The sequence below is a fragment of the Gymnoscopelus microlampas genome, assembly GCF_963454915.1.
Source record: "Gymnoscopelus microlampas genome assembly, chromosome: 22".
NCBI lineage: Eukaryota > Metazoa > Chordata > Actinopteri > Myctophiformes > Myctophidae > Gymnoscopelus > Gymnoscopelus microlampas.
This window is the reverse complement of record NC_139959.1, coordinates 44,644,120-44,668,772: the sequence shown is the minus strand read 5'-3', so window position 1 is coordinate 44,668,772 and position 24,653 is coordinate 44,644,120. Positions and strand designations below refer to the sequence as shown.

The window sequence follows — 24,653 nt, the reverse complement described above, 5'->3', positions numbered from 1 at the left end:
GCCCACACAACATCCATAGAGCCCGCTTCCTCCATATTCCTACTTCTTACTTTACTCCTACTGGTTTGAAAAAAGTTAACCGTTTTGTTTGTCTTTTTGAGCAGTAGGCTAACGCTCGCTCGTAAACCACCTGTTTACCTCTTGAGTGCGGACACTCCGGACAGCGCCGGTACGGAAACAAAACTACTCATTACGCATTGCGTGGTGTGACACGGGGACTCCGTAAATCACTTTTTTCCCCCGTTTTATTTTTTTCTGATTTAAATGCATAAAAAATAAGCAAAAAGGCATCACTTCAGAGAGAAATAAAACACAGAGAGAACAGAGATAAAAACACAGTTTATTTATAGATTTTCATTGACAGGAAAGGTGCTGGATCCAATCAAAGAGGTGCCGGGTCCAAACAAAAAGGTGCCGGTACCAATCAAAGAGGTTCCGGAGCTAGCTCCGGCTTGCTCCGGCACAAATTAAGCACTGCCTGTAAGGGTCCATTTGGTTCCATTTGTGTACACTCAGAGTTACAGACCTGTAAGGGTCCATTTGGTTCCATTTGTGTACACTCAGAGTTACAGACCTGTAAGGGTCTGTAACTCTGAGAGCGTACAAATGGAACCAAATGGACCTGTAAGGGTCCATTTTTGTATTCTCTCAGAGTTACAGACCTGTAAGGGTCTGAAAAAAAAAAGAAGCTATTAAAATACTAGCGCCAGTTCCATAGGCATTGGGTTTTTAGCTACTTTTCAAGGGATGGTGCCCGAAAACAGGTTGCTTTATTGGGATACAAATTATGCGGAAATTCCCGCCCTGCTGGTTCTCTGAATTTTTATTTTTAAATAGGCTCTTTCATGATAAATTGACCACATATATGAAGTTAAACAACTAAATTCTATCCACACGCTATCTTAAAAGTAAATTCTGTGCCTCAAAAACGAAGTTTGAGAGCGTTTTAAAACCGAAAGTAAACGTTCATACGGACACGGACGCGCCCGGACATAAACATAGAACACATAAACATTAGGGAAAATACGGATTTCAGAAGGAGGACTGCGTTTCAATGCATATAAACACCCCAGCATCATTATATAGTGGCTGATAGAGGGGAAAAATGCAAAATATATATATGAACATATTTTTTAAATTTAGGCTTAATGTTGCCTACAATCCCTTTAACATACTGTATATGTGTTGTTTTCCAGTCCTCTACGACTCATCGTAATAAGTATGAGTCGTGGCTGTCCAGCAGAGGCCTGATGTTGGCTCCTTTCCACCTCAGATGGCAGACCACCATGTTTAACCCTCTGTTCGCCTACTGTGCCCGGATGAACCCCCAGCTCCTCTACCTGTGGTAAGCCCCCCCCCCCCCCCCCCACCTCCTAAGACCTCCCCCCCACCTCCTAAGACCCCCCCCCACCTCCTCTACCTGTGGTAAGACCCCCCCCCCCCACCTCCTAAGACCCCCCCCCACCTCCTCCTCTGCCATGTGGTAAGACCTCCCCCCCACACCTCTAAAACGTGGTAAAGTGCAGGGCAATCCGCATTAACCCATTAAGACCTGGAACTGTGTCATTTTTTAGATTTGAGCAAAAAAAAAAGCATTATTTTACACTTTGGGCTATTCAAAAATAGCAGATCTACAAGCTCGTAGCGCGGCACCGAGTGCCGCGCTACGAGCTTGTAGATCTGCTATTTTTTGAAAAATCGTGAAAATGTTGTGCAAATCTTTGCATATAAATACTTTTAAAGCGAACATTTTTAACTCAAATCTTTGCTTCTTGGGGGGGTCCCTGGAACAACATATTTTGATGGGGGGTCCGCGGCCAAATACATATCATTTTGGGGGTCCTTGACATGAAAAAGATTGAGCACCACTGATATAGAAACATAGGTTTTTTCAGAAAACTGTTGAGATTTAGGAGACATGTAGAATGGGCTTCAGGTCTCAATGGGTTAATGTTCATCCAGGTTCTCCTAGTGGTCTGGTCTTCACGGTGGTCTCGTTAACAGGTTCTCCAGTGGCCTGGTGTTCGGGGTGGTCTCCATGGTGGGCTCTGTGGTTCTGCTGGTCAGGACTCTGCAGCAGACCGTGGCTCAGATGACCTCCGATAACCCTCACATGAGCGGCCAGCAAGCCCTGCAAGTGGTGGTACGACGAACCTGTGTGTGTGTGTGCGTGCGTGCGTGCGCGTGTGTGTGTGTGCGTGTGTGTGTGTGTGTGCGTGCGTGCGTGCGCGTGTGTGTGTGTGTGTGTGTGTGTGTGTGTGTGCGTGCGTGCGTGTGCGTGTGCGTGTGCGCGTGCGTGCGTGTGTGTGTGTGTGTGTGTGTGTGTGTGCGTGCGTGTGCATGGCCTGTCACAATGATTACATAATTGCGTAACCACCACGATATGGTTGTTTGCATAATCGTTGACATGTTGATATATATATATATATATATATATATATATATATATATATATATATGTTTTCAATTCTTTTTCACATTTTTAAAAATAAATGGTGAAAAAAAAAACATTTTCAAACATGAAAAACAATAATAACAGTTAACACATCGGGTGCCAAACACGGTCTGAACCGTGTGTTTACATAGTGGCGCTTCGGTGCCGAACACGGTCTGAACCGTGAGTTTAGTCTTTTTGTTTTTTTTGTTTTTCTCCGCGCGGGCGGGGCTAGAGCAGCTCTGGGAGCACCCATTGTAATCCTGCGAAGGAAGTGCCAGATCGCTCACCGGAAACACCTTTTTTTTCCCCATCCGCTTCCTGTCTATTTCCTACTTTGAAACGCCTATATCTCCAAATCTGTTTCCTGTGGGGAAAAACCGGTCATGCGCGATGCGCGATCCCCCCCCGTTGTAACTTGTGAGGGTAATGTTATGGTTCCAGGCTGTAGCCAGGCTCATGGCACAACATGAATCGATGCTTTTTTTTGCGTGGATTTGCTTGTAACACACGTGGAAGCTTTAAACAGCAAAGCGCAGTCAATGGGGAGAATGCTGGCACCCGCGGTAAGTTGTTATGAAAAAATGCTGGCACCCGATGTGTTAAAATAGCAGATCTACAAGCTCCAAACACGTCTCAATGTTCATGTCCATGTACTGTATGAGGTTATTACATGTTGAGGTGGTTCTACACTGTTTGTGTGAGTGTGTGTGTGTGTGTGTGTGTGTGTGTGTGTGTGTGTGTGTGTGTGTGTGTGTGTGTGTGTGTGTGTGTGTGTGTGTGTGTGTGTGTGTGTGTGTGTGTGTGTGTGTGTGTGTGTGTGTGTGTGTGTGTGTGTGTGTGTGTGTGTGTGTGTGTGTGTGTGTGTGTGTGTGTGTGTGTGTGTGTAGGTTCCAGGGGTCAACCTGCCCACCAGTCAGCTGGGATACTTCTTCAGCGCTCTGCTGGTCAGCGGCGTCATCCATGAGCTGGGCCACGCGGTGGCAGCACTGAGGTACTACACACACACACACACACACACACACACACACACACACACACACACACACACACACACACACACTAGGGCTGTACCCAAACGTTCGAAGGTTCGGACCTTCGTTCGTTATGTCGGCATTCGAATCTTAATTAATGAGTTCGAACCTCCGCTTTTTTTTGGAATATATAATATATATATATATATATATATATATATATATATATATATATATATATATATATATATATATATATATTTTTTTTAGTGATATATATCAGAATACCACAGTACTATGTTGTGTTTACTATCATTTGAAAGTCACGCACGCACAGTGTGTCTCTCTAGACTGTGATTTAACAGTCAGCGAGTTGAGTCGAGGTGAGGAGGGGTCATAATTAATCATAATTAAGTAATATTGCGATTATACAACAGTTACCAACAAAACACATCCAAATGTATCCATATTGTGGGGCAATTCATAATAAAAATGTTTCTCTATTGTCCGTTTCCCTGTAAAGAGAAGAGTTTTTGACTGAGAGACATTAAATAGTCCCTGTAGCAGTGCTTTGAGGCACCGTCTCATCAACACAGCTGAGCTATCAATGCTTGCGCAATGGAATGAATTCCAGTAGGCTATATGCTCCGTCGTACGACCGTGTCACATGGCCAAAATAACTGATCTACAAGCTGACAACGCGTCGCGATGGGGACGCGTTGTGAACTTGTAGATCGGCTATTTTCGCCGTGCGATACCTGGCTACACGTTGTGAACTTGTAACTGTTAAAAAAGAGATGGAGCGTTACCTTCAAGACAGGTCCAAACAAAGTAAAGTATGGCCCGCTACTGTGGTGGAAGGCGAATTCTGACCGCTACCCGAAACTTTCATTGGCAGCAAAACACTGCCTCCCAGCCACTTCCACAGCATCGGAACGCATCTTTTCCAAGGCAGGATATATAGTTAATAAGACCAGGAGCTGCCTCCTCCCTGACAATGTGGACAAACTAGTGTTCTTGGCACACAACATGAAGAGAGTATAGGAGAGGTGAGGGCCGACTCGGCAAGATATTTATTTTTGGTTCGTCACGAGACGAGAGTGACGAGAGTGAGACATTTTATTTTAAAAGTCGTTGTTTGTTAACTGTTTCAAGCTGCCACGCCCTACCAATGCCATACTTATGTTTTATAGTTGTTGTTTAATGTAACTAACAGCCCTGTGCAGAATATTGTCTGTCTAATATTGATATATATTGTATTGGCCAAAAAGAGAGCGAGTTGTCTGGAGGAAAAAAAAGACACTGTGACAATTAATGCGCCTGTTTTATTTTTCTGTTAAATGAATGAAGGCTTTCAAGGGAGTCTATTGATCTGCATTGCTTTGTACTGTCTGGTTCTGGTAACGAACGACTTAAGCAATACATCCTAAACTTTAGGAAATATCTTGTCTTGTTTGATCCTTAAATCCTTTAAATACATTATGGGCATTATGAAACAACTTTTTTTTAAACCAATAGACTATGCAATATCGGCTCTATAATGAAGTGCAGCTTGGTTAAAGGCACGTTCGTTTTATTAATTAAATAAACACGATGGTTCGAACGAACGTCCTTCGATGGTTCGAACCATCGTTGTATTGATTCATGAATTAATACAACGATGGTTCGAAAGTCGAACCATCGTTGTATTGATTAATGAATAAACAAAACGATGGTTCGACTTTCGAACCATCGTTTTGTTAATGAATTGATTAAAAACAATGGTTCGAACGTCCGTTCGAAATTCCTCGCCGAAGTTCGAATCCTAAAAACAGGGTTTGGGTACAGCCCTAACACACACACACACACGCACACACACACGCACACGCGCGCACACACACACACACACACACACACGCACACGCACACACACACACACACACACACACACACACACACACACACACACACACACACACACGCACACACACACACACACACACACACACACACACACACACACACACACACACACACAGAAGTATGGTAAAAAGAACAGAGTCGGTGATGCTGAGAAAGCTCTGCTGTGTTTTTATTGTGTTGTCAACGTTTGGGCCGTTCAGACCTTCATCAGGACATAGACATTGGGAATGGGCCTTTATACACACATAGGCAGTGGTGGAAAGTAACTAAGTACATTTACTCAAGTACTGTACTTAAGTACAATTTTGAGGTATTTGTACTTTACTTGAGTATTTCCATTTTCCAATGCTTTTACTTCTACTCCACTAACATCTCAGAGGCAAATATTGTACTTTTACTCCACTACAATTATTTGAGAACTTTAGTTACTAGTTACTTTTCAGATATAAATTATGATATAATGAAACATACATTTACCACTTTAGCCCTATTCTATACCTAGGCTATTTGAAAATAGCAGATCTACAAGCTCACAACTTAGTTAGTTAGTTATCCTGTATTTGTTTTATTCTAGTTTTTAGTTTTCGTTAACTATAATAACCTGTGCGTGTGCGTTTGTCCGTGTGTGCGCGTGCGTGTGTGTGTGTGTGTGTGTGTCCGTGCGTGCGCGTGTGCGTGTGTGCGCGTGCGTGTGTGTGTGTGTGTGTGTGTGTGTCCGTGCGTGCGCGTGTGCGCGTGTGCGTGTGTGCGTGTGTGTGTGTGTGTGTGTGTGTGTGTGTGTGTATGTCCGTGCGTGCGCGTGTGCGTGTGTGCGTGTGTGTGTGTGTGTGTGTGTGTGTGTGCGTGTGCGTGTGTGTGTGTGTGTGCGTGCGTGTGTGTGTGTGTGTGTGTGTGTGTGTGTGTGTGTGTGCGTCCGTGTGTGTGTGTGTGCGTCCGTCCCCACAGGGAGCAGGTGAGGGTGAATGGTTTCGGGATGTTCATGTTCGTGGTTTACCCTGGAGCCTTTGTGGATCTGTTCACCACACACCTCAACCTCATCTCTCCCTCTCAGCAGCTACGCATCTTCTGTGCCGGTGAGTCCTGTGTCTGCTTTTACTTTACTACAGTGGTTTTCAACCTTTTTTTGCGTCAAGGACCCCCAAATTGACACATATTAGCCCACGGACCCCCATTTGAAAAGATATGCCAGGGACTCGACCATTTAGATTTCTTGGAGGTCCCAATCTACACTGTATCACCATCATTAGTGTTCATTTAACTCTTGAGAGTGTGCAAATGGAACCAAATGGACCCGTAAGGGTCCATTTGGTTCCATTTGCACACTCTCAGAGTTAGAGACATATAAGGGTCAATTTGGTTCCATTTGTACACTCTCAGAGTTACAGACATATAAGGGTCCATTTGGTTCCATTTGTACACTCTCAGAGTTAGAGACATATAAGGGTCCATTTGGTTCCATTTGTACACTATCAGAGTTACAGACCCATAAGGGTCCATTTGGTTCCATTTGTACACTCTCAGAGTTACAGACCCATAAGGGTCCATTTGGTTCCATTTGTACACTCTCAGAGTTACAGACATATAAGGGTCCATTTGGTTCCATTTGTACACTCTCAGAGTTAGAGACATATAAGGGTCCATTTGGTTCCATTTGTACACTCTCAGAGTTACAGACATATAAGGGTCCATTTGGTTACTATAACTATTAATTTGGCTGGGGACCCCCTGGAACCCCGTCAAGGACCACTGGTGGTCCCCGGACCATTGGTTGAAAACCCCTGCTTTACAAAACCAAACCAAACCCCCAACGGCACTCTGGGACTGTTGAGAACTCACTCCTTTCTGGGCATGAATTGGTAACACGGTCCAAGTACCTCTGAGTCATCCTGGACTCAACGATACCTTTCAGGACGGGAACCCCTTTTGTGGTTGTTGTTGCTATGTGTACAGTATGTTTGTAATGAAGTTTCTTTTATCAAACTGTCAGGATTTAGAAGGCGTTTTTAGAACCGGCCTCAGGTCTAAATGGGTTAAAAGCTTGTAGATCTGCTATTTTTTAAAATCATGAAAATGTGTGCAAATCTTTGAATATATATATTTTTAAAGCGAACATTTTTAACTCAAATCTTTGCTTCTGGGGGTCCCTGGAACAACATAGTTTGATGGGGGTCCGCGGCCAAATACATATAATTGTGGGGGTCCTTGACATGAAAAAGATTGAGCACCACTGATATAGAAACATACGTTTTTCAGAATACTGTTGGGATTTAGGAGACATGTAGAATCGGCTTCAGGTCTCAATGGGTTAAAAGAAGAGCACTGAACGTTGAAGAACAATAAAAAAAACCTTGGTCAAAGTCAGGTCAGTCAGTCAGTCAGTCCCACAGCCATTTTGAAATAAATAAAAACAAGGATTAAGGTCATTAAGAAAAGAATAAGGAGGCCCCCATAAACAAAAAAACATATCACGTGTACACATATTGCACTTCCCAGTAACCTAAGCCAGTGGTTCTCAAACTTTTTCATGTCAAGGACCCCCAAATTGACACTTATTAGCCCGCGGACCGCCATTTCAAAAGATAAGCCAGGGACCCCCATAAGAGAAGATTTGTACGGCTCTAGCAGTGATTCTCAACCATTTTAATTTCAAGGACCCTCAGCTTGACATGCATTAGGGCTACAGACCCCCATTTAATGGCATTTCTATCTCTGGGACCCCAATTCATATTGTAAAAACAATGTTAATTTAACTCTCAGAGTTACAGACCCATAAGGGTCCATTTGGTTCCTGTCCATCATTTAGCTGGGTACCCCCTGGAACCCCCTCAAGTACCCCTGGGTGTCCCCGGACCCCACTTTGAGAACCAACGACCTAAGCAGCACTATTGGCATTAACATATCGCACATATACATTATTGCTGCTTGCTCAGTAGTCTACACCAGGGGTTCCCAACCTTTCTGATACCAGGGACCGGCTGCCAGTTCTTGAAAATTTCGCGGACCGGCAAGGAAATATATGTCACATATATGTCACATATATGATGGGTGGGCTACAATTACATTTTCTATCTAGACATGTATTATACACTGCCAGTTGGGGCTAAATTATTAATGTAAGAAAGACACGGTCTGAGAGTGTATAACTTTTACTCCAACAGTATGAAAATACAAAAGATGTACAACTGATGCAGAGACACAAGCCACAATCGCGAACAACAACACAACATTTACCGCTGTCGGTAGGCCCGGCGAGGATAAGCTTTGACACGCTCATGTCAATACAGTCTGTCTTGCAACGTCACATACTGCAAGCAACACCAATAGCAAAAAAATACAACACAGCTTAAAAGCAGAGAGACGACACACTCGCCAATACAAACAACATTGCATAGTAGCAGTAATTAATTAGTGATTTGACATCACGTTGAAAAACAGTATAGCAACATCAAATCATTGCATAGTACGGTAGTAGTAATTAATGAGTGATTTGACATCATGTTGAAAAACAGTATCACATACACAGGCAGGCAGAAACAACTTTGTTCATAATAATAACTCACCACTAGTGGGAGACCTGAGCCTGCTTCCCTGATACAAGCAGTTCGTAGCGTGGTGTGATTGAGGTCAAAGACAAACGAAGTGTATTTGTACAATCCAATCGGCTTCTAAACTTGGTCTTGGTGGCTGTCATGGCTGAAAAGGCCAGCCTCACACAAGTACGTAGACGGGAAAGGTAACAAGGTCTTTAGTGCTAGTGTGGATAGTTCGGGGTATTCCGTCTTCACTTTAATCCAGAAGGATGGGACAGAATGCGACGTGAAAAAAGTTTTTAATTCTCCGTCATTCTTTAACTCCAGCAGTTTGTCCTCTTGTTCAATTGTTAGAGTTGACGCGTCGGAGGCAAAGGGATCACGTATCCATTCATTCCCAGTCCTCGGGTCCTTTTGGGGGGGGAAATAGCGCTGGAACTCCGCTGACAGCGAACGTAGGTGGTTGCTCAGCAGTTTTGATAGGGGTCTGCGTTGTCTTTCTCCCACACACTCTGCAAATGTATGGAACATATCATAGACACCTTTGTCAACTCGTTTTGCCCATGAATCTAATTTGGATTTAAAAGCAGACACTTTGTCGGCCACTTTAAAGACTGTTGTCATTTTCCCCTGGAGCGACAGATTCAGTTCGTTCAGATGTGTAAATATATCACACAAATACGCCAGTTTTGCAACCCAGTCTTCATCTGCGAAGTGCTTGGCCAGGTCAGAGCCCTTCTCGGTAAGAAACACCTGCAGCGGCTGTCGTAGTTCATACACTCTGTTAAGGGCCTTACCCCTGGATAGCCATCGAACCTCTGTGTGTAGAAGGAGCCGCTTGTGGTCTGCATCCATCTCTTCACATATTTGCTCAAATAAACGTGTGTTAAGCGCGTGCGCTTTTATGAAGTTGATTACCTTGATCACTTCACTCAATACAGTGTTCAACTCGGGGGACATTTTTTTACTTGCCAGCATCTCCCGATGAATGATGCAGTGAGTGGCTTCACAATTCGGGGCAACCTGCTTCAGTCTAGTTGTGAAGCCAGACAGGCGGCCAGTCATCGCCGCAGCACCGTCAGTGCACACACCAACACAGAAAGCCCAGTCCAGTTTATCAGTAGCATATTCATGCAAGGCTTTGAAGATTTCTTCTCCAGTCGTTTTTGTTGGGAGTGACAAAACACACAGTACATCCTCTTGCAAGTCATCTTTATATATATATAACGGACATAAGCAAGTAATATTGCCTTATTTTCCACGTCAGTTGACTCATCAACTTGAATAGCATACCATGGAGATGCACGAATCCTTTCAAATAACTGCGTCTCAACATCCTCAGCCATGTCATCAATTCTCCTTTTTACTGTGTTATCAGAGAGAGGAATTAGCCCAACATTACATTACAGTCATTTAGCAGACGCTTTTATCCAAAGCGACTTACAATAAGTGCAATCAACAAAGGTAGGGAACGAAAGCTACTAATCACCAGAGGTTATAAGTGCATTTTCTGCAATAACAAGCAACCAAGAGCATACCTAGCGCTAAGGTAAAAGTGCAATATATCAGCTACCTATTTCCTTAAACAGATGAGACAAAATAGCTAAGTCAAATGAGCAGGAGCTAAAAACAAATAATTGTATTGACTAAACAAGATCCAATAAACAATTCAACAATAAAACAAGCATTCGTACAACTAGTTAACAACAAGTAGGCCAGGCAAAGAGGAAGGGTAGTGTTTCCTGAAGAGGTGGGTTTTCAGCCTGCGGCGAAAGATGGGCAGTGACTCTGCTGTCCTGACATCAGTGGGAAGTACATTCCACCACTGTGGGGCCAGAACAGAAAAAAGTCGTGACCGTGTCGATCGACCAGAAGGACCATTGAGTGGCGGGGGAGTCAGTCGCCCCTTGGTGGCAGACCGGAGTGGTCGGGTAGGGTTGTGGGCATTGACCAATACCCAGAGGTAAGAGGGAGCTGTTCCTTTCACTGCCCTATAGGCTAGCACCAGGGTTTTAAACTGAATGCGAGCCGCTACGGGGAGCCAGTGCAGGGAACGGAGAAGGATAGTTGTGTGAGAGAACTTGGGGCGGTTGAACACCAGACGAGCCGCAGCTTTCTGAACAAGCTCCAGGGGTCTGATGGCAGATGCCGGAGCGCCAGCCAGGAGGGAGTTGCAGTAGTCCAGGCGGGAGATGACAAGAGCCTGGATGAGCACCTGGGCTGCCTTCTCCGTGAGGAAGGGCCGAATTCTCCTGATGTTGTAGAGGAGGAATCTGCAGGACCGTGTCACTGATGCGATGTTAGCCGAGAACGACAGTTGATCGTCCAGGGTCACACCCAGATTCTTCGCAGTCCGAGTTGACGTCACCACAGCGTTCTCAATGGTGATGGCCATGTCTCGGTGAGGACAGCCCTTCCCCGGGATGAACATCAGCTCGGTCTTGTCCAGGTTGAGCTTCAGGTGGTTCGTCGACATCCACTCCGAGATGTCAGCCAGACAAGCAGCAATGCGTGCCTCCACTTGTGTGTCAGAGGGGGGGAATGAGAGGATCAGCTGGGTGTCATCGGCATAGCAGTGGTAGGAAAAGCCATGGGAGCGGATGACAGCACCAAGAGATGTAGTGTAGAGAGAGAAGAGAAGAGGACCCAGAACCGAGCCTTGGGGAACCCCAGTAGTGAGCCTGTGTGGTTCTGACACAGACCCTCCCAGCATCACCTGGTAGGAGCGACCCGTCAGGTAGGATGCAAACAGGGAGAGTGCAGAGCCTGAGACACCCATCCCCTCGAGGGTGGAGAGGAGGATCTGATGGTTCACTGTGTCGAACGCTGCAGACAGGTCCAGGAGTATCAGGACAGAGGAGAGAGAGTTCGCTCTAGCGGCATGGAGTGACTCCGCCACTGCCAGGAGGGCAGTCTCTGTCGAGTGACCCACTTTGAACCCAGACTGGTTGGAGTCCAGGAGGTTGTTCTGGTGGAGATACGAGGACAGTTGTTTGAACACAGCACGTTCGAGAGTTTTAGATAGGAAGGATAGAAGGGAAACCGGCCTGTAGTTCTTGACTTCAGAGGGGTCAAGTGTCGGTTTCTTGAGGAGGGGGGTGACTCTGGCAGTCTTGAAAGTAGAGGGAAAGTAACCAGATGTCAGAGAGGTGTTAATAAGGTGGGTTAAGAAGGGAAGAAGTTCAGGTGCAGTGGACTGCAGCAGAGGGGATGGGACAGGGTCCAGAGAGCATGAGGTGGGGCGGCTAGAGGTAACAACTTTCTTAACAAAATATTCCCCAAACATTTCTCGACAAATGTCCTTTGTGGATGGAAGTATCAAGCTCTCTCCAATGTTGAAAGGCTTCTTTAATATAGCAATTCTATTTGCCACCAAATATGAGCATTTCAAAGCAGTTACATTGACTGAAGTTGTCTTTTTAATTGTCTGCTGCTGGCTTATTTGTCCTCCGTTTTTTTTCCTCAAAAAATGCCACTGTCTTGTCTTTGTGTTCCGGGTGATTTTTTTGGAGGTGCCGACTCAAGTTTGATGGCTTCATGGCTGAATTAGCCAACGTATTCCCGCATAACACACACAATGGCTCCGGTGCATCTTCATCACCTGTTGCGGTGAATCCGTATTGGATGTAGGAGCTGTTATATCCATGTTATATCCACCGGGGAACCTCTGGTCTACACCAACGCACTGTCATCATGATCAGGGAAACAAAATCCATTCATATTTAGTTCATATTTGGCGAGTACGCGTGCGTGATTGAGAGTCAGAATCCAGCAGACTTTTTACAGCCCTTGGAAAAAAAAGCTGTTGGACGGCCTGTTTGTCCTGGTTCTAACCACCTTCAGTCTGCCCGAGGGGCAGGGTCTCGAAACAAGTGGTGTGGCTGGGGTGTGTGTGGGGTCCTCGAGAATTCTCCAGGCTCGCTTTTAGGACGGGAACCCCTATTTGTAACGATTAGGGATGGAGCTCGTTAATTTTTATTGATAATGAGCACCTTATCGAGCCTGCTTATCGAACCGAGCTTTTATCGAGCCCACTATCGATCTTTTTCTATTATTAAGAAAAAAGACGTGAGACGAAAAATTCTGAACAGAACCGGTATCTTTTTTTATTGGCCAGTTGTAACAGTGAGTTTGTGGCTGACCACTATCTAAAATTAAATGAAGATGACAAAAGTAAAAAATATTTTTGCCTATCATTAAAACAACCATTCATATAATGTGCAATAAGTGTTAAATGGCTTTATATTATGAATAGTACTGTAATAATTACTATAAAATCTCCATGGTCTTACACAGCTGTGACGACACTCAGGCCCCTAAAACATACATATTCTGTCACTAGTTGAAAGGAAAAAAACAAAAAAAAAACGAAAATGTTGCTATTTTTATTAAGAAGAAAACCCGGACTGGATCCGTGGATCCAGATCTTCAAATAGTAAAATCAACAATAAGTTAATATTTTTATTTAAAAAAACAAACAGTTCTGGGTTTGGTGAGGTTCTATATTGTCTGAATCAGCTTTGTTTGTGTTCGTTTACGTGCTAAAAGAGTGACTTTAAGAGCTGTTTCAGCGTACAATGTAAGTCAATGAGGAGCAATTATTAGAGAGAGAGAGAGAGAGAGAGAGAGAGAGAGAGAGAGAGAGAGAGAGAGAGAGAGAGAGAGAGAGAGAGAGAGAGAGAGAGAGAGAGAGAGAGAGAGAGAGAGAGAGAGAGAGAGAGAGAGAGAGAGAGAGAGAGAGAGAGAGAGAGAGAGAGAGAGAGAGAGAGAGAGAGAGAGAGAGAGAGAGAGAGAGAGAGAGAGAGAGAGAGAGAGAGAGAGAAGCTTTAAAATGAGAGAAAAACAACAGACATTTGGATCATTGGATGAACTCAAATAGCCCTTCTGCTTGCTGTTTGAAGTGTCAGCCACTAGAGGGCAGCACAGACCCCAGTACCCAGTCTGTATGTGTCTGCCCTGGGAGGATGTTCAGGGCTGTCAGTCACCATGACAACGTTCAAGTTGACCTTTGCTTGTCATAGAAATAATCGCGATTAAGGATTTAATTGTGTTCGTTTGAACATTATGAACATTATGAATATTTGTGTTTCATGTACTTCAGTTATTTGTGCTATCTGCCCTTTTTTTTTATTACAAAGAAGTTATTCTCTACTTTCAAAATGTTTTTAAAAATACCTGGAAATAGCTGATCTACAAGCTAACAGTTTATTACATTTTATTTTATAATGTAGGAATTTCTTTCAACATGTAATTTAACCCTTTAAGACCTGAAGAAGCATCTGTGTCACTTCTTGATTTGAGCTAAAAAGCATTATTTTATACTTTGGCTATTCAAAAATAGCAAATCTACAAGCTCATAGCGCGGCACCGAGTGCCGCGCTATGAGCTTGTAGATCTGCTATTTTTGAAAAATCGAGAAAATCTTTTAATATATTTTGTTTTAAAGCTAAATTTTTTAACTCAAATCTTTGCTTCCGGGGGTTCCTGGAACATATATTTTTAGATGGGGGTCCGCGGCTAAATACATGTCATTTTGGGGGTCCTTGACATGGAAAAAAGAACCACTGATATTATGGCGACATACGTTTTTTCAAAAAACTGTTGAATCCCCCAGAAGCAAAGATTTGAGTTATAAATGTTCGCTTTTGAAACTCAAATCTCAAGATTTGCCAAAAAATTAAGATTTTTCTAAAATAGCAGATCTACAAGCTCGTAGCGCGGCACTCCTTTCAAGCAGCGTTGCCAGATTCTGCGAGATAAACAAGCAAACCAGGTCTTATGAAAACAAGCCCAAAAGAAGCGACTATAATACAGGCCACATGAGCACCTTAAACTTACACATGACTTATATTTGCATCGGACGTTTGAAAATAGCAGAGCTTGTAGCTGCTATTTTAACCCATTGAGACCTGAAGCCGATTCTACATGTCACCTAAATCTCAACAGTTTTCTGAAAAACGTATGTTTCTATATCAGTGGTGCTCAATCTTTTTCATGTCAAGGACCCCCAAAATGATACGTATTTGGCCGCGGACCCCCATCAAAATATTTTGTTCCAGGGACCCCCCAGAAGCAAAGATTTGAGTTAAAAATGTTCGCTTTAAAAATATATATATTCAAAGATTTGCACACATTTTCACGATTTTTCAAAAATAGCAGATCTACAAGCTCATGCCGCACTATGAGCTTGTAGATCTGCTATTTTTGAATAGCCCAAAGTGTAAAATAATGCTTTTTAGCTCACATCTAAAAATGACACAGTTCCAGGTCTTAATGAGTTAAACAAAGAATTTTGGAAAAAAAGTGAAACATTTTTAATTAGGTTTAGGCATAAGAGTTCATTTATGATTTATTTGATTTGCACAACAATATTTGTTTTAGAAACAATGCCTGATTTATACATAGTTGTGCGCTGGTGTCGTGCGACCTAAAAAAATAGCCGATCTACAAGCTCACGTTGTGTTGCAGCGCGACATGCAGGGACGTGCACAGATAGACTCTAGGTGGTGCTCGAGCACCTGCCCTTTGCCCTCTTGACCAGAAGTGCCCTTTTGAAAAAAAGAAAAAAAAACCTTTTGTTTCCCCATTTACAGCAGGGGTCTTCAACAGGGGGTCCGGGACCCCTAGGGGGTCCTCATAGTTACTACAGTGGGTCCGCCAAATCTTTATGTGATATGATTTTTCTTTTTTACCATAACCACTCGAAACCTAGCATCCCTTTTCTGAGGAGAACTTTAGCCAAAAATAGCCGATCTACAAGCTCACAACGCCTCGCGCTGCGAGGCGTTGTGAGCTTGCAGATCGGCTATTTTTGGCAAAGAGGTATAGGTGTAGAGGGGAAAAAAGAGCAGACCAAGTAAACAAAAAAAAAAGTAGAATTTACTTGAGCACCTGCCCCTCAAAATGCCTGTGCACGCCACTGGCGACGTGTTGGCAATACAAAATAATTGCGTTCATAAAATCAATTGTCTTACAATGCTGATGTCCTCACAAGTACAGTAATACTGTGTGTGTGTGTGTGCGTGTGTGTGTGTGTGTGTGTGTGTGTGTGTGTGTGTGTGTGTGTGTGTGTGTGTGTGTCTAGGAGTGTGGCACAACTTTGTCCTGTGTGTGGCCGCGCTGGGGTTCCTGTTCCTGTTGCCTGTCTTCCTGTTTCCTGTCTACTATACCGGAGCTGGAGCGCTGGTCACTGAGGTCACTGAGGTCAGTGTGTGTGTGTGTGTGTGTGTGTGTGTGTGTGTGTGTGTGTGTGTGTGTGTGTGTGTGTACTCATAAATCACAGGGTCAATGGCAGTGGTTCTCAAACTTTTTCGTGCCAAGGACCCCCAAATAGACACTTATTAGACCGCGGACCCCCATTTGAAAAGATAAGCCAGGGACCCCCATAAGAGAAGATTTTTACGGGTCTCTAGCAGTGATTTCAACCATTTTAATTTCAAGGACCCCCAGTTTGACATGCATTAGGCTACGGACCCCCATTTAATGGCATGTATGTCTCTGGGACCCCAATTTATATTGTAAAATCAATGTTAATGTAACTCTGAGAGTGTACAAATGGAACCAAATGGACCCGTTAGGGTCCATTTGGTTCCATTTGTACACTCTCAGAGTTACAGACCCATAAGGGTCCATTTGGTTCCATGTGTACACTCTCAGAGTTACAGACCCATAAGGGTCCATTTGGTTCCATTTGTACACTCTCAGAGTTACAGACCCATAAGGGTCCATTTGGTTCCTGTCCAACATTTAGCTGGGGACCCCCTGGAACCCCCTCAAGTACCCCTGGGGGTCCCCGGACCCCACTTTGAGAACCAATGGTCTATGGGGTTAATTGCAGGTGATTAGTGGTCACACACCATCACATTGGCTGACCCCTTGCTGTCCTGTGCAGGGGTCAGGGGTCAGGGGTCATCAACATGTTGGTCCACGGACAAACGTGTCCGTGGCACATTCGGTATTGTTGGTTATAATGTGTACATAATGTATCCTAAATATTCAGCTACACACTGCACCACTTTTACATTGGTCGGGGAGTCATCTGATGCTTAAATAGGTTCGCGTAGGTCTACGCGATTGGCAGTCAATGTGTTTAATGGGTTAACACAGGGTTGACCCCATGGCAGCATATCAATGGTTACCTGTTTATTAACACATTGACTACCTATATCGAGTTAACTCGATTTTAGAATCCATCACTTGCTTGCCTAGATTGAATTAATTCAATTTTAGCAAAACAATAAAATTATTAAAACAATAATAATAATATATATTTTTTTAATTTTAAATTAAATTTTAAGGACCAAGGATATATGATTTTTCGAAGATTTAGACTCCTATCCACTTCCTTGTTAACTTAAAACTTAAAAATTCTGTATCTCGGCTCCTGAGTACTTTTTTTTTTTCAATGAAAAATCTCTTGGCATAAAACTGCAAAAAATCTGAAAAAAGTCTGGCAGTGAATGTGTTAAGCTACTACTATTTTTCAACCACATCTAATGAGACGAGACATCAGTAGAATGTGTTTGGGAACAGACCTCATCAGACAAAAGACGTTAACATACAACACATTATATTTGATGGGAAAAGGAATTGCAACAGCTATGCAGTGATAGTGAAGAAAGGGAACTTGGAAAAAGACACTTTGTGACAAACCATAAATCATGTGACCAGACCTTTCCACCAGACACACAGAGCTGAGAAAAAGGAAGTGAAGTGTCAGCCACATGTATTTGTGTATCATACATGGAACTAGATAGAGCTGTGTCATCATTATTCTACTTTAAGTATGTGTCTCATCAGTGAGAACTGCACATTCATTGATGGTGAAGAAAGAGAACATAGAAAGACACTTGCCGTCAAACCACACGTCATGTGACTAGACATCTACAGCAGACAGAGAACTGAGAAAAATACATGAACTAAGGAACTGAAATCTAAAGGGACTACACCATGAATTTTAACTTTTTTTTTTAACTTCAGTTCCAACAAAAAAAATAAAATAATATTTTAAAAAAAATGTTTTTTTTCTTATTTCTTTCTTTTTTTTTTTTTTTTACTTTTTAGATATCATGCCCACCATCAAACTGTTGTGGTCACAGACAGGGGCACCGGAACGGAATATGAGGTGGGGGGACACATCCGGGACACGGGCGCGTGCGCGCGAAAATTTAGCGGTTATTTCGGGTGGATTTGTTGATTTTTGGGGGGGATAATGCGGTTATTTCGGTTAATTCGGTTCGCCTCGCGCGCGCGGTGGTCGCGAGGTGCGGGGGACTGGACTGATTTTATTATTTATAAAAAATAATTAAATGTTTTTTTTTTTTTTGGGGCTGGACTGAAAAGTGGGGGGACAAAGTGTCCTTTAATTAAACAGGCTCCGGCGCCACTGGTCACAGAGAGGGCCCTTCTGTTCTAACCTTCTTCAATTAGCACTCACGTCACAAATGTGTTTCGTTGTGAGCTTGTAGATCGTTTTTCTTTTCTCCGAATATATTAAAGGTTAGGTTAATTTAAATGAACGGTTTAAATTTACGGGAAAACATACAAATAAATCCAAACGTGGAGACGCGTCGCATGCACATTTCCACGGCCAAATAAATACATAACATTTTGTCATTTGGTCCTTGACATGGAAGAAGAGACAACATACGTTTAAAAAAAAAAACTGTTGGGATTCAGACATTGGTAGAACCCCCAGAAGCATAGATTTGAGTTAAAATGTTCGCTTTAAAAATATAGGCCTATTCAAAGATTTACCCATATTTCAAAAATGGCAGATCTACAAGCTCATGAGCTATGAGCTTGTAGATCTGCTATTTTTTTTTAATAGCCAAAGAAATCTAAAACTAGAAAAAGTGCTCCTCGGAGCACAGGTCTCCGCCAGGTCAGGTAGGTTATTGTGGCCTCCTGGTGGCGCTATAATAGGCCAATGTGAAAAGGGTGTCATTTGTTCTTCAATCAGACACTGCATTCATGATTTGAGACATTTTGTTCCAAAAATGTGTTTTGCTAAATTAGACCTGCTGGTGGCGCTATAACAGGCCAATGTGAAATGTCCTGGGCCTAGTGGGAATGTGTTTGTGAAATTTCACTGAAATCGCAAGCTGTGTTCATGATTTGAGGCTTTTTGTTCAAAACGGACCAATCCTGCACATTTTGGAAGCGAACCTTAGCCAATGAGGATGGAATATGGGAAATGGGACAGATCCGTGTTGATCACATGACTATAGAGATGCTGTGTACAGATTTGCATGATGTTTGGTTAAAAACTGTAGGAGTAATGTAAAAAAAATGTGTTTTGCACAAATCGGCCTCCAGGTGGCGCTTTAACAGGCCCATGTGAAACATTTGAGGCAGAGGTTCTGAATTGGCATCCAGGGAGTGTGTGTGCACAGTTTCATAGCGACTGGGCCAACGATGCCGCAGATTAGCTGCTAACACACAGACAGGACACACAGACAGGACACACACAAGGACGGACAGAGGGTAAAACATACTCTCTCGCCATGCCTTCGGCCTGGCGGATTGATTGATTGATTGAATATTTTATTAGGCAAAAGAATGTAAAACAACACATTTACATTTAAAATACTTTGTCTAACAGGTCCGTTCATAAAAGTCCTTGCGGACTTGTTTCCAATGAGGGCCTTGGTATTCAATTCATAGACATATATAGTGGCACCACAGTTCAAATATCATTACACAAAGAAATAAAAAAATAAAAATAAAAAAACAGCAAAAAATTATATATATATATATATATATATACATATATATATATATATATATATATATACATATATATATATATATATATATATATACATACACATACACATACATATACATATATACATACATACATACATACATACATACACACATACATACATACATATATATATATATATATATATATATACACACATACATACATACATATATACATACATATATACAACACTATGTACAGCCAATGGAATAAAAAAGGGGGGAAAGATATGTACAAGAACAGGGGGGGGGGGGTCGGCTGTCTAACGGGAAAATGGTACTACCTCCTCTTTTGGCCTCCTGAAAGGTGATTTTTTAAGTCTCTTTTAAATGAGCCCAGCGAACTGCATTTTTTGAGGGATGGGGTTAGACCATTCCAAACCTGGGTGGCAGTGCTGTAGAAGGAGAATTTGCCCATGTTTGTTTTATGGGTGGGTGGTACCAAATTGTTGTTTGCACTCCCTCTGGTATTGTGACTGTGGGTGTCACTAACCTTTTGGAGGTATTTACTCAGATATGCGGGAATAGGGGGCATATCGGGCAAATTTTCATTTACAATTTTGAAAGCCAGTCCCATTTTTAGTTGTTTGGCGGAGACAAAAATGACACAGATGTGTTCCCAGTCTTGAAGCTTAGAGGATTTTTCTAGGACCAGAGTTACACGTTGCAGACAGGTTTTCCTTCATGGCGGTCGGTTATGAAGGAGGGTAAGGATGTTTTCTGGAAAGGCATTTTGGTGACACTTCCCACTGCTTTCTATAGAGACAATGTGTGGCTTAATCACTGAACCACAGTATGGAACATATTAAATATCGTAAATTCAAGTCAAATCTTTAATTTGTGGGAATTTCTCAACTAAGGAGGGTCTGCATTTCATTTTGTTGCTTGGGCCGTCCTTGTCTCTGACGCTCTGCGGTGAACCCTGGAATGTGCATTACACACGTTGTCTGAATACACACCATGTAAGAATGTGTCCTTTTTAATTCAAACGAGTCACTCGCATGTAAATGGGGGAAAAAGGACAGGCTGACATGTTTCATTTAACCCATTAAGACCTGGAACTGTGTCATTTTTAGATTTGAGCTAAAAAAGCATTATTTTACACTTTGGGCTATTCAAAAATAGCAGATCTACAAGCTCGTAGCGCGGTGCCGCGCTACGAGCTTGTAGATCTGCTATTTTTGAAAAATCGTGAAAGTGTGTGCAAATCATTGAAATATATATATTTTTAAAGTGAACATTTTTAACTCAAATCTTTGCTTCTGGGGGGTCCCTGGAACAACACATTTTGATGGGGGTCCGCGGCCAAATACATATCATTTTGGGGGTCCTTGACGTGAAAAAGATTGAGCACCGCTGATATAGAAACATACGTTTTTCAGAAAACTGTTGGGATTTAGGAGACATGTAGAATCGGCTTCTGGTCTCAATGGGTTAAAAGTGCATTGTTGTCCATATTCAGAAGCTTTGATGATAATAAACGTATAAACTGTATTGTTGCACATGCAGCTCAAAGTGCTTTACATAAACATATCAACACAAGATTAAATGCAAGGGAAAAGAAAATGAACACAAACAACATTAAACGAGAACAAAACATTAAGATCAAATACATCACAAACTATTAAAAGGAAGCAGATTAAAACGATACAGTAAAAAAAGTGGGTCTTGAGCTTTGCTTTTAACTCCTTCAAACCGGGAACGCATCTGTGTAACCACTTGACCCAGTACTGCAGGGGTATTCAACTAGATTAGGCAGGGGGCCACAACTGTAAAATAATGTGGAGTTGGCGGCCACACAGTGCGCACACAATTAGTGCACGCGCGCAAAATTTTTCGGGTCTAAATCGGTCTAATTCGGTCTAATTCGGGTCTAATTCGGGTCTAATTCGGGTCTAAATCGGTCTAATTCGGGCCTAATTCGGGTCTAATTTGGTCTAATTAGGTCTAATTCGGTTCTAATTCGGGTCTAATTCGGGTCTAATTCGGTCTAATTCGGGTCTAATTCGGGTCTAATTCGGGTCTAAATCGGTCTAATTCGGGCCTAATTCGGGTCTAATTTGGTCTAATTAGGTCTAATTCGGGTCTAATTCGGGTCTAATTCGGTCTAATTCGGGTCTAATTCGGGTCTAATTCGGTCTAATTCGGGTCTAATTCGGTTCTATTTGACCAATATAGATCAACCTTTTTTCGGGTCTAATTCGGTTCTATTTAAGGTTCTAAGTTAAGTTCCAATGAAAGATGGCCTTTCAAGAACTAATGAAGGATAAATCATTTGTACTGTTTTAACTTTGATAACATAAAAACTAACATATATTTACATACATAATAATTATGAAAATTATATATATATATATATATATTTAAAAAAATGTTGGAATATGGCCAGGGGCCACAAGGAAGCTCCTCGCGGGCCGCACATGGCCCGCGGGCCGCCAGTTGAATATCTGTGCAGTACTGTGTACTTTGGCTATTCAAAAATAGCAGATCTACAAGCTCATAGCGCGGCACGAGTGCCGCGCTATGAGCTTGTAGATCGGCTATTTTTTGAAAAGTCTTGAACGTGTGTGTGTGTGTGTGTGTGTGTGTGTGTCTGTGTGAATGCTTTATTTATCTTTTCTATGGATTAGTCACTGCACATGGAGACTTGAATTTATGGATATGTTTTAGTTCTTGTCTCATTCCTAACACAATAATGTGATGATCAGCTGATTTTTTTTTTGGGTGAACTATCCCTTTTTTGAACAACACAATAATAATGTTTAAAGTGTGTAATACACATTCCAGGGTTCACCACAGAGCTTCAGAGACAAGGAGGGCCCCGAGCAAAACAATGATAGTAGTTGAGACATTCCCACAAATTAAAGATTTGACTTTGAATTTACGATATTTTAATAAGTTCCACACTGTGGTTCAGTGACTAAGCGCTCTATCTACCCCACAGCCACACATTGGCCGGGTTTCCCCAAAGCAATTTCAGGTCGTGCGTAGCCTATAGGCAGCTGTGACCCCTGACCTCCACGCGGCTGCGCATTAGCAACCCAACGCGACGCACTACCTTCATTAGTAGCAGCTGGTTGTGCGTTACGTGATAACTTGCTTCGGCAGTCGCGTAACGAGGCAATAGTAGGCCCCGACGCGAGGTGGTCACAGCGGGCCCTCATGAACGCGCGTGCATGTGCGCCCGGACAGCGCGAACGCGCGAACATTTTGCGGTTATTAGTGGTTTCTGATGCCTTTTCCGCGGGTTTGTGATGGATTTCGGGTACATAAACAACGGTTTTGTAACGACTACTTAACACTTACAATGTTAAGGGCCCACCCAGGTTTATTTTTCAATTAAATATATATTTTTTAATATCACTTTTTTTTTTTTTTTTTTTTTTTGCTGCGTGGCGAGGGTCCCCAAACGACATGGGCCCCAACGCAACCGCGTTGTCTGTGTCACGGTAGTGACGCCCCTGTGCTTCGGGAAACACCACCGTCGTAGGTTCACAAGAGCATGGAGTTACGTGTCTGCTTAAAAAACACGTACATAAGACCTCCTGGACGAAGCCTACGTAGCCTACGTAGTGCTGTCCTACGTTACGCAGCAGTTTGAACACCCTTTACGAATATGTACAGTGAAATAGATCTATAAAAACACCACAGACACACACACGTCATTTATTATTTTTAAATATTTTTGAGTGGTGCCAACCACTCCTATATCTGACTTTGTCCGTATGTATGTATGTATGTATGTATGTGTGTCCAATAAACAAACATTAATGACAACATCAATACGGGGCTCATCAAAGGCACCACTCTCTTCACACAGGGTGTGATTTTTAGCGGTGCTAAAAATCCTGCTCTATACCTGACTTTGTCCGTGTTCACCGTCAACGTTCTGATTGGTCAGACACGTCAACGTTCTGATTGGTCAGACCCGTCAACGCTCAACGCTCTGATTGGTCAGACACGTCAACGTTCTGATTGGTCAGACCCGTCAACAAAGTGATTGGTCAAGCTTCACGTGACACATGGCTATAAACACATTATAAACACATATCGATGACAAAATGTATCAAAGGCGCCGCTACCTTCACACAGGGTGTGATTTTTTGTATTAATGTTTAAAAAAAATATATATATATATTTTTTTTAAACATCAATAAAATAATTAAAAATAATAAATTACGTGTGTGTGTCTGTGGTCTTTTTATAGATCTATTTTGCTACAAAGGGTCTTACGAGCCCCCCACGTGCTCGTAAGACCTGAGCTGTGCTCTTGTGAACCTACGACGATGGTGTTTCCCGAAGCCAGTTTAGATTAGTTTAGCACGTAACACACAACCAGCTGCTACTAATGAGGGAAGAGTTTAGGCCGGGTCCCAGCTGTGTAGGACAGTGGTTCTCAAACTTTTTCATGTCAAGGACCCCCAAATTGACACTTATTAGCCCGCGGACCCCCATTTCAAAAGATATGCCAGGGACCCCCCATAAGAGAAGATTTTTTACGGCTCTAGCAGTGATTCTCAACCATTTTAATTTCAAGGACCCCCAGTTTGACATGCATTAGGCTACGGACCCCCATTTAATGGCATTTCTATCACTTGGACCGACATTTATATTGTAAAATCTATGTCAATTTAACTCTGAGAGTGTACAAATGGAACCAAATGGACCCGTTAGGGTCCATTTGGTTCCATTTGTACACTCTCAGAGTTACAGACCCATAAGGGTCCATTTGGTTCCATTTGTACACTCTCAGAGTTACAGACTCATAAGGGTCCATTTGGTGCCTAATCTATCATTTAGCTGGGGACCCCCATGGAACTCCCTCAAGGACCCCTGGGGGTCCCCGGACCCCACTTTGAGAACCAATGTGCTAAGGTACTGTGTGGCCTGTTTGGAGAGAGGAGGCTCCTATACGTGCGGCGTTTGGGAAACCCGCACGTAAGAGCCTTCGTAAGGACCGCACGTAAGTCCCTATATGCAGCATCTCTTTGGGAAACCCCGGCCCTTGTCTCTATAGAAAGCAGTGGGACGTGTTGGGTGCAA

At 42.8% G+C, this 24,653-nt stretch overlaps 1 protein-coding gene and 1 long non-coding RNA gene across 2 annotated transcripts in view; one reads left to right on the top strand and one right to left on the bottom strand.

Moving 5' to 3' along the window:
• Positions 1-24,653, bottom strand: part of LOC311039202 — a 765,206-nt gene that overhangs the window by 466,549 nt on the left and 274,004 nt on the right. The gene's annotated exons all lie outside the window — the stretch shown is intronic.
• The window catches only part of mbtps2 (membrane-bound transcription factor peptidase, site 2), a 53,589-nt gene that overhangs the window by 12,977 nt on the left and 15,959 nt on the right, over positions 1-24,653 (top strand). The window contains exons 3-7 of the mRNA XM_084048862.1: positions 1,197-1,345; positions 2,005-2,143; positions 3,325-3,428; positions 6,256-6,383; positions 15,925-16,043. Of these exons, the coding sequence (XP_083904988.1) occupies positions 1,197-1,345; positions 2,005-2,143; positions 3,325-3,428; positions 6,256-6,383; positions 15,925-16,043 (639 nt within the window). The remainder of the gene's footprint in view (positions 1-1,196; positions 1,346-2,004; positions 2,144-3,324; positions 3,429-6,255; positions 6,384-15,924; positions 16,044-24,653) is intronic.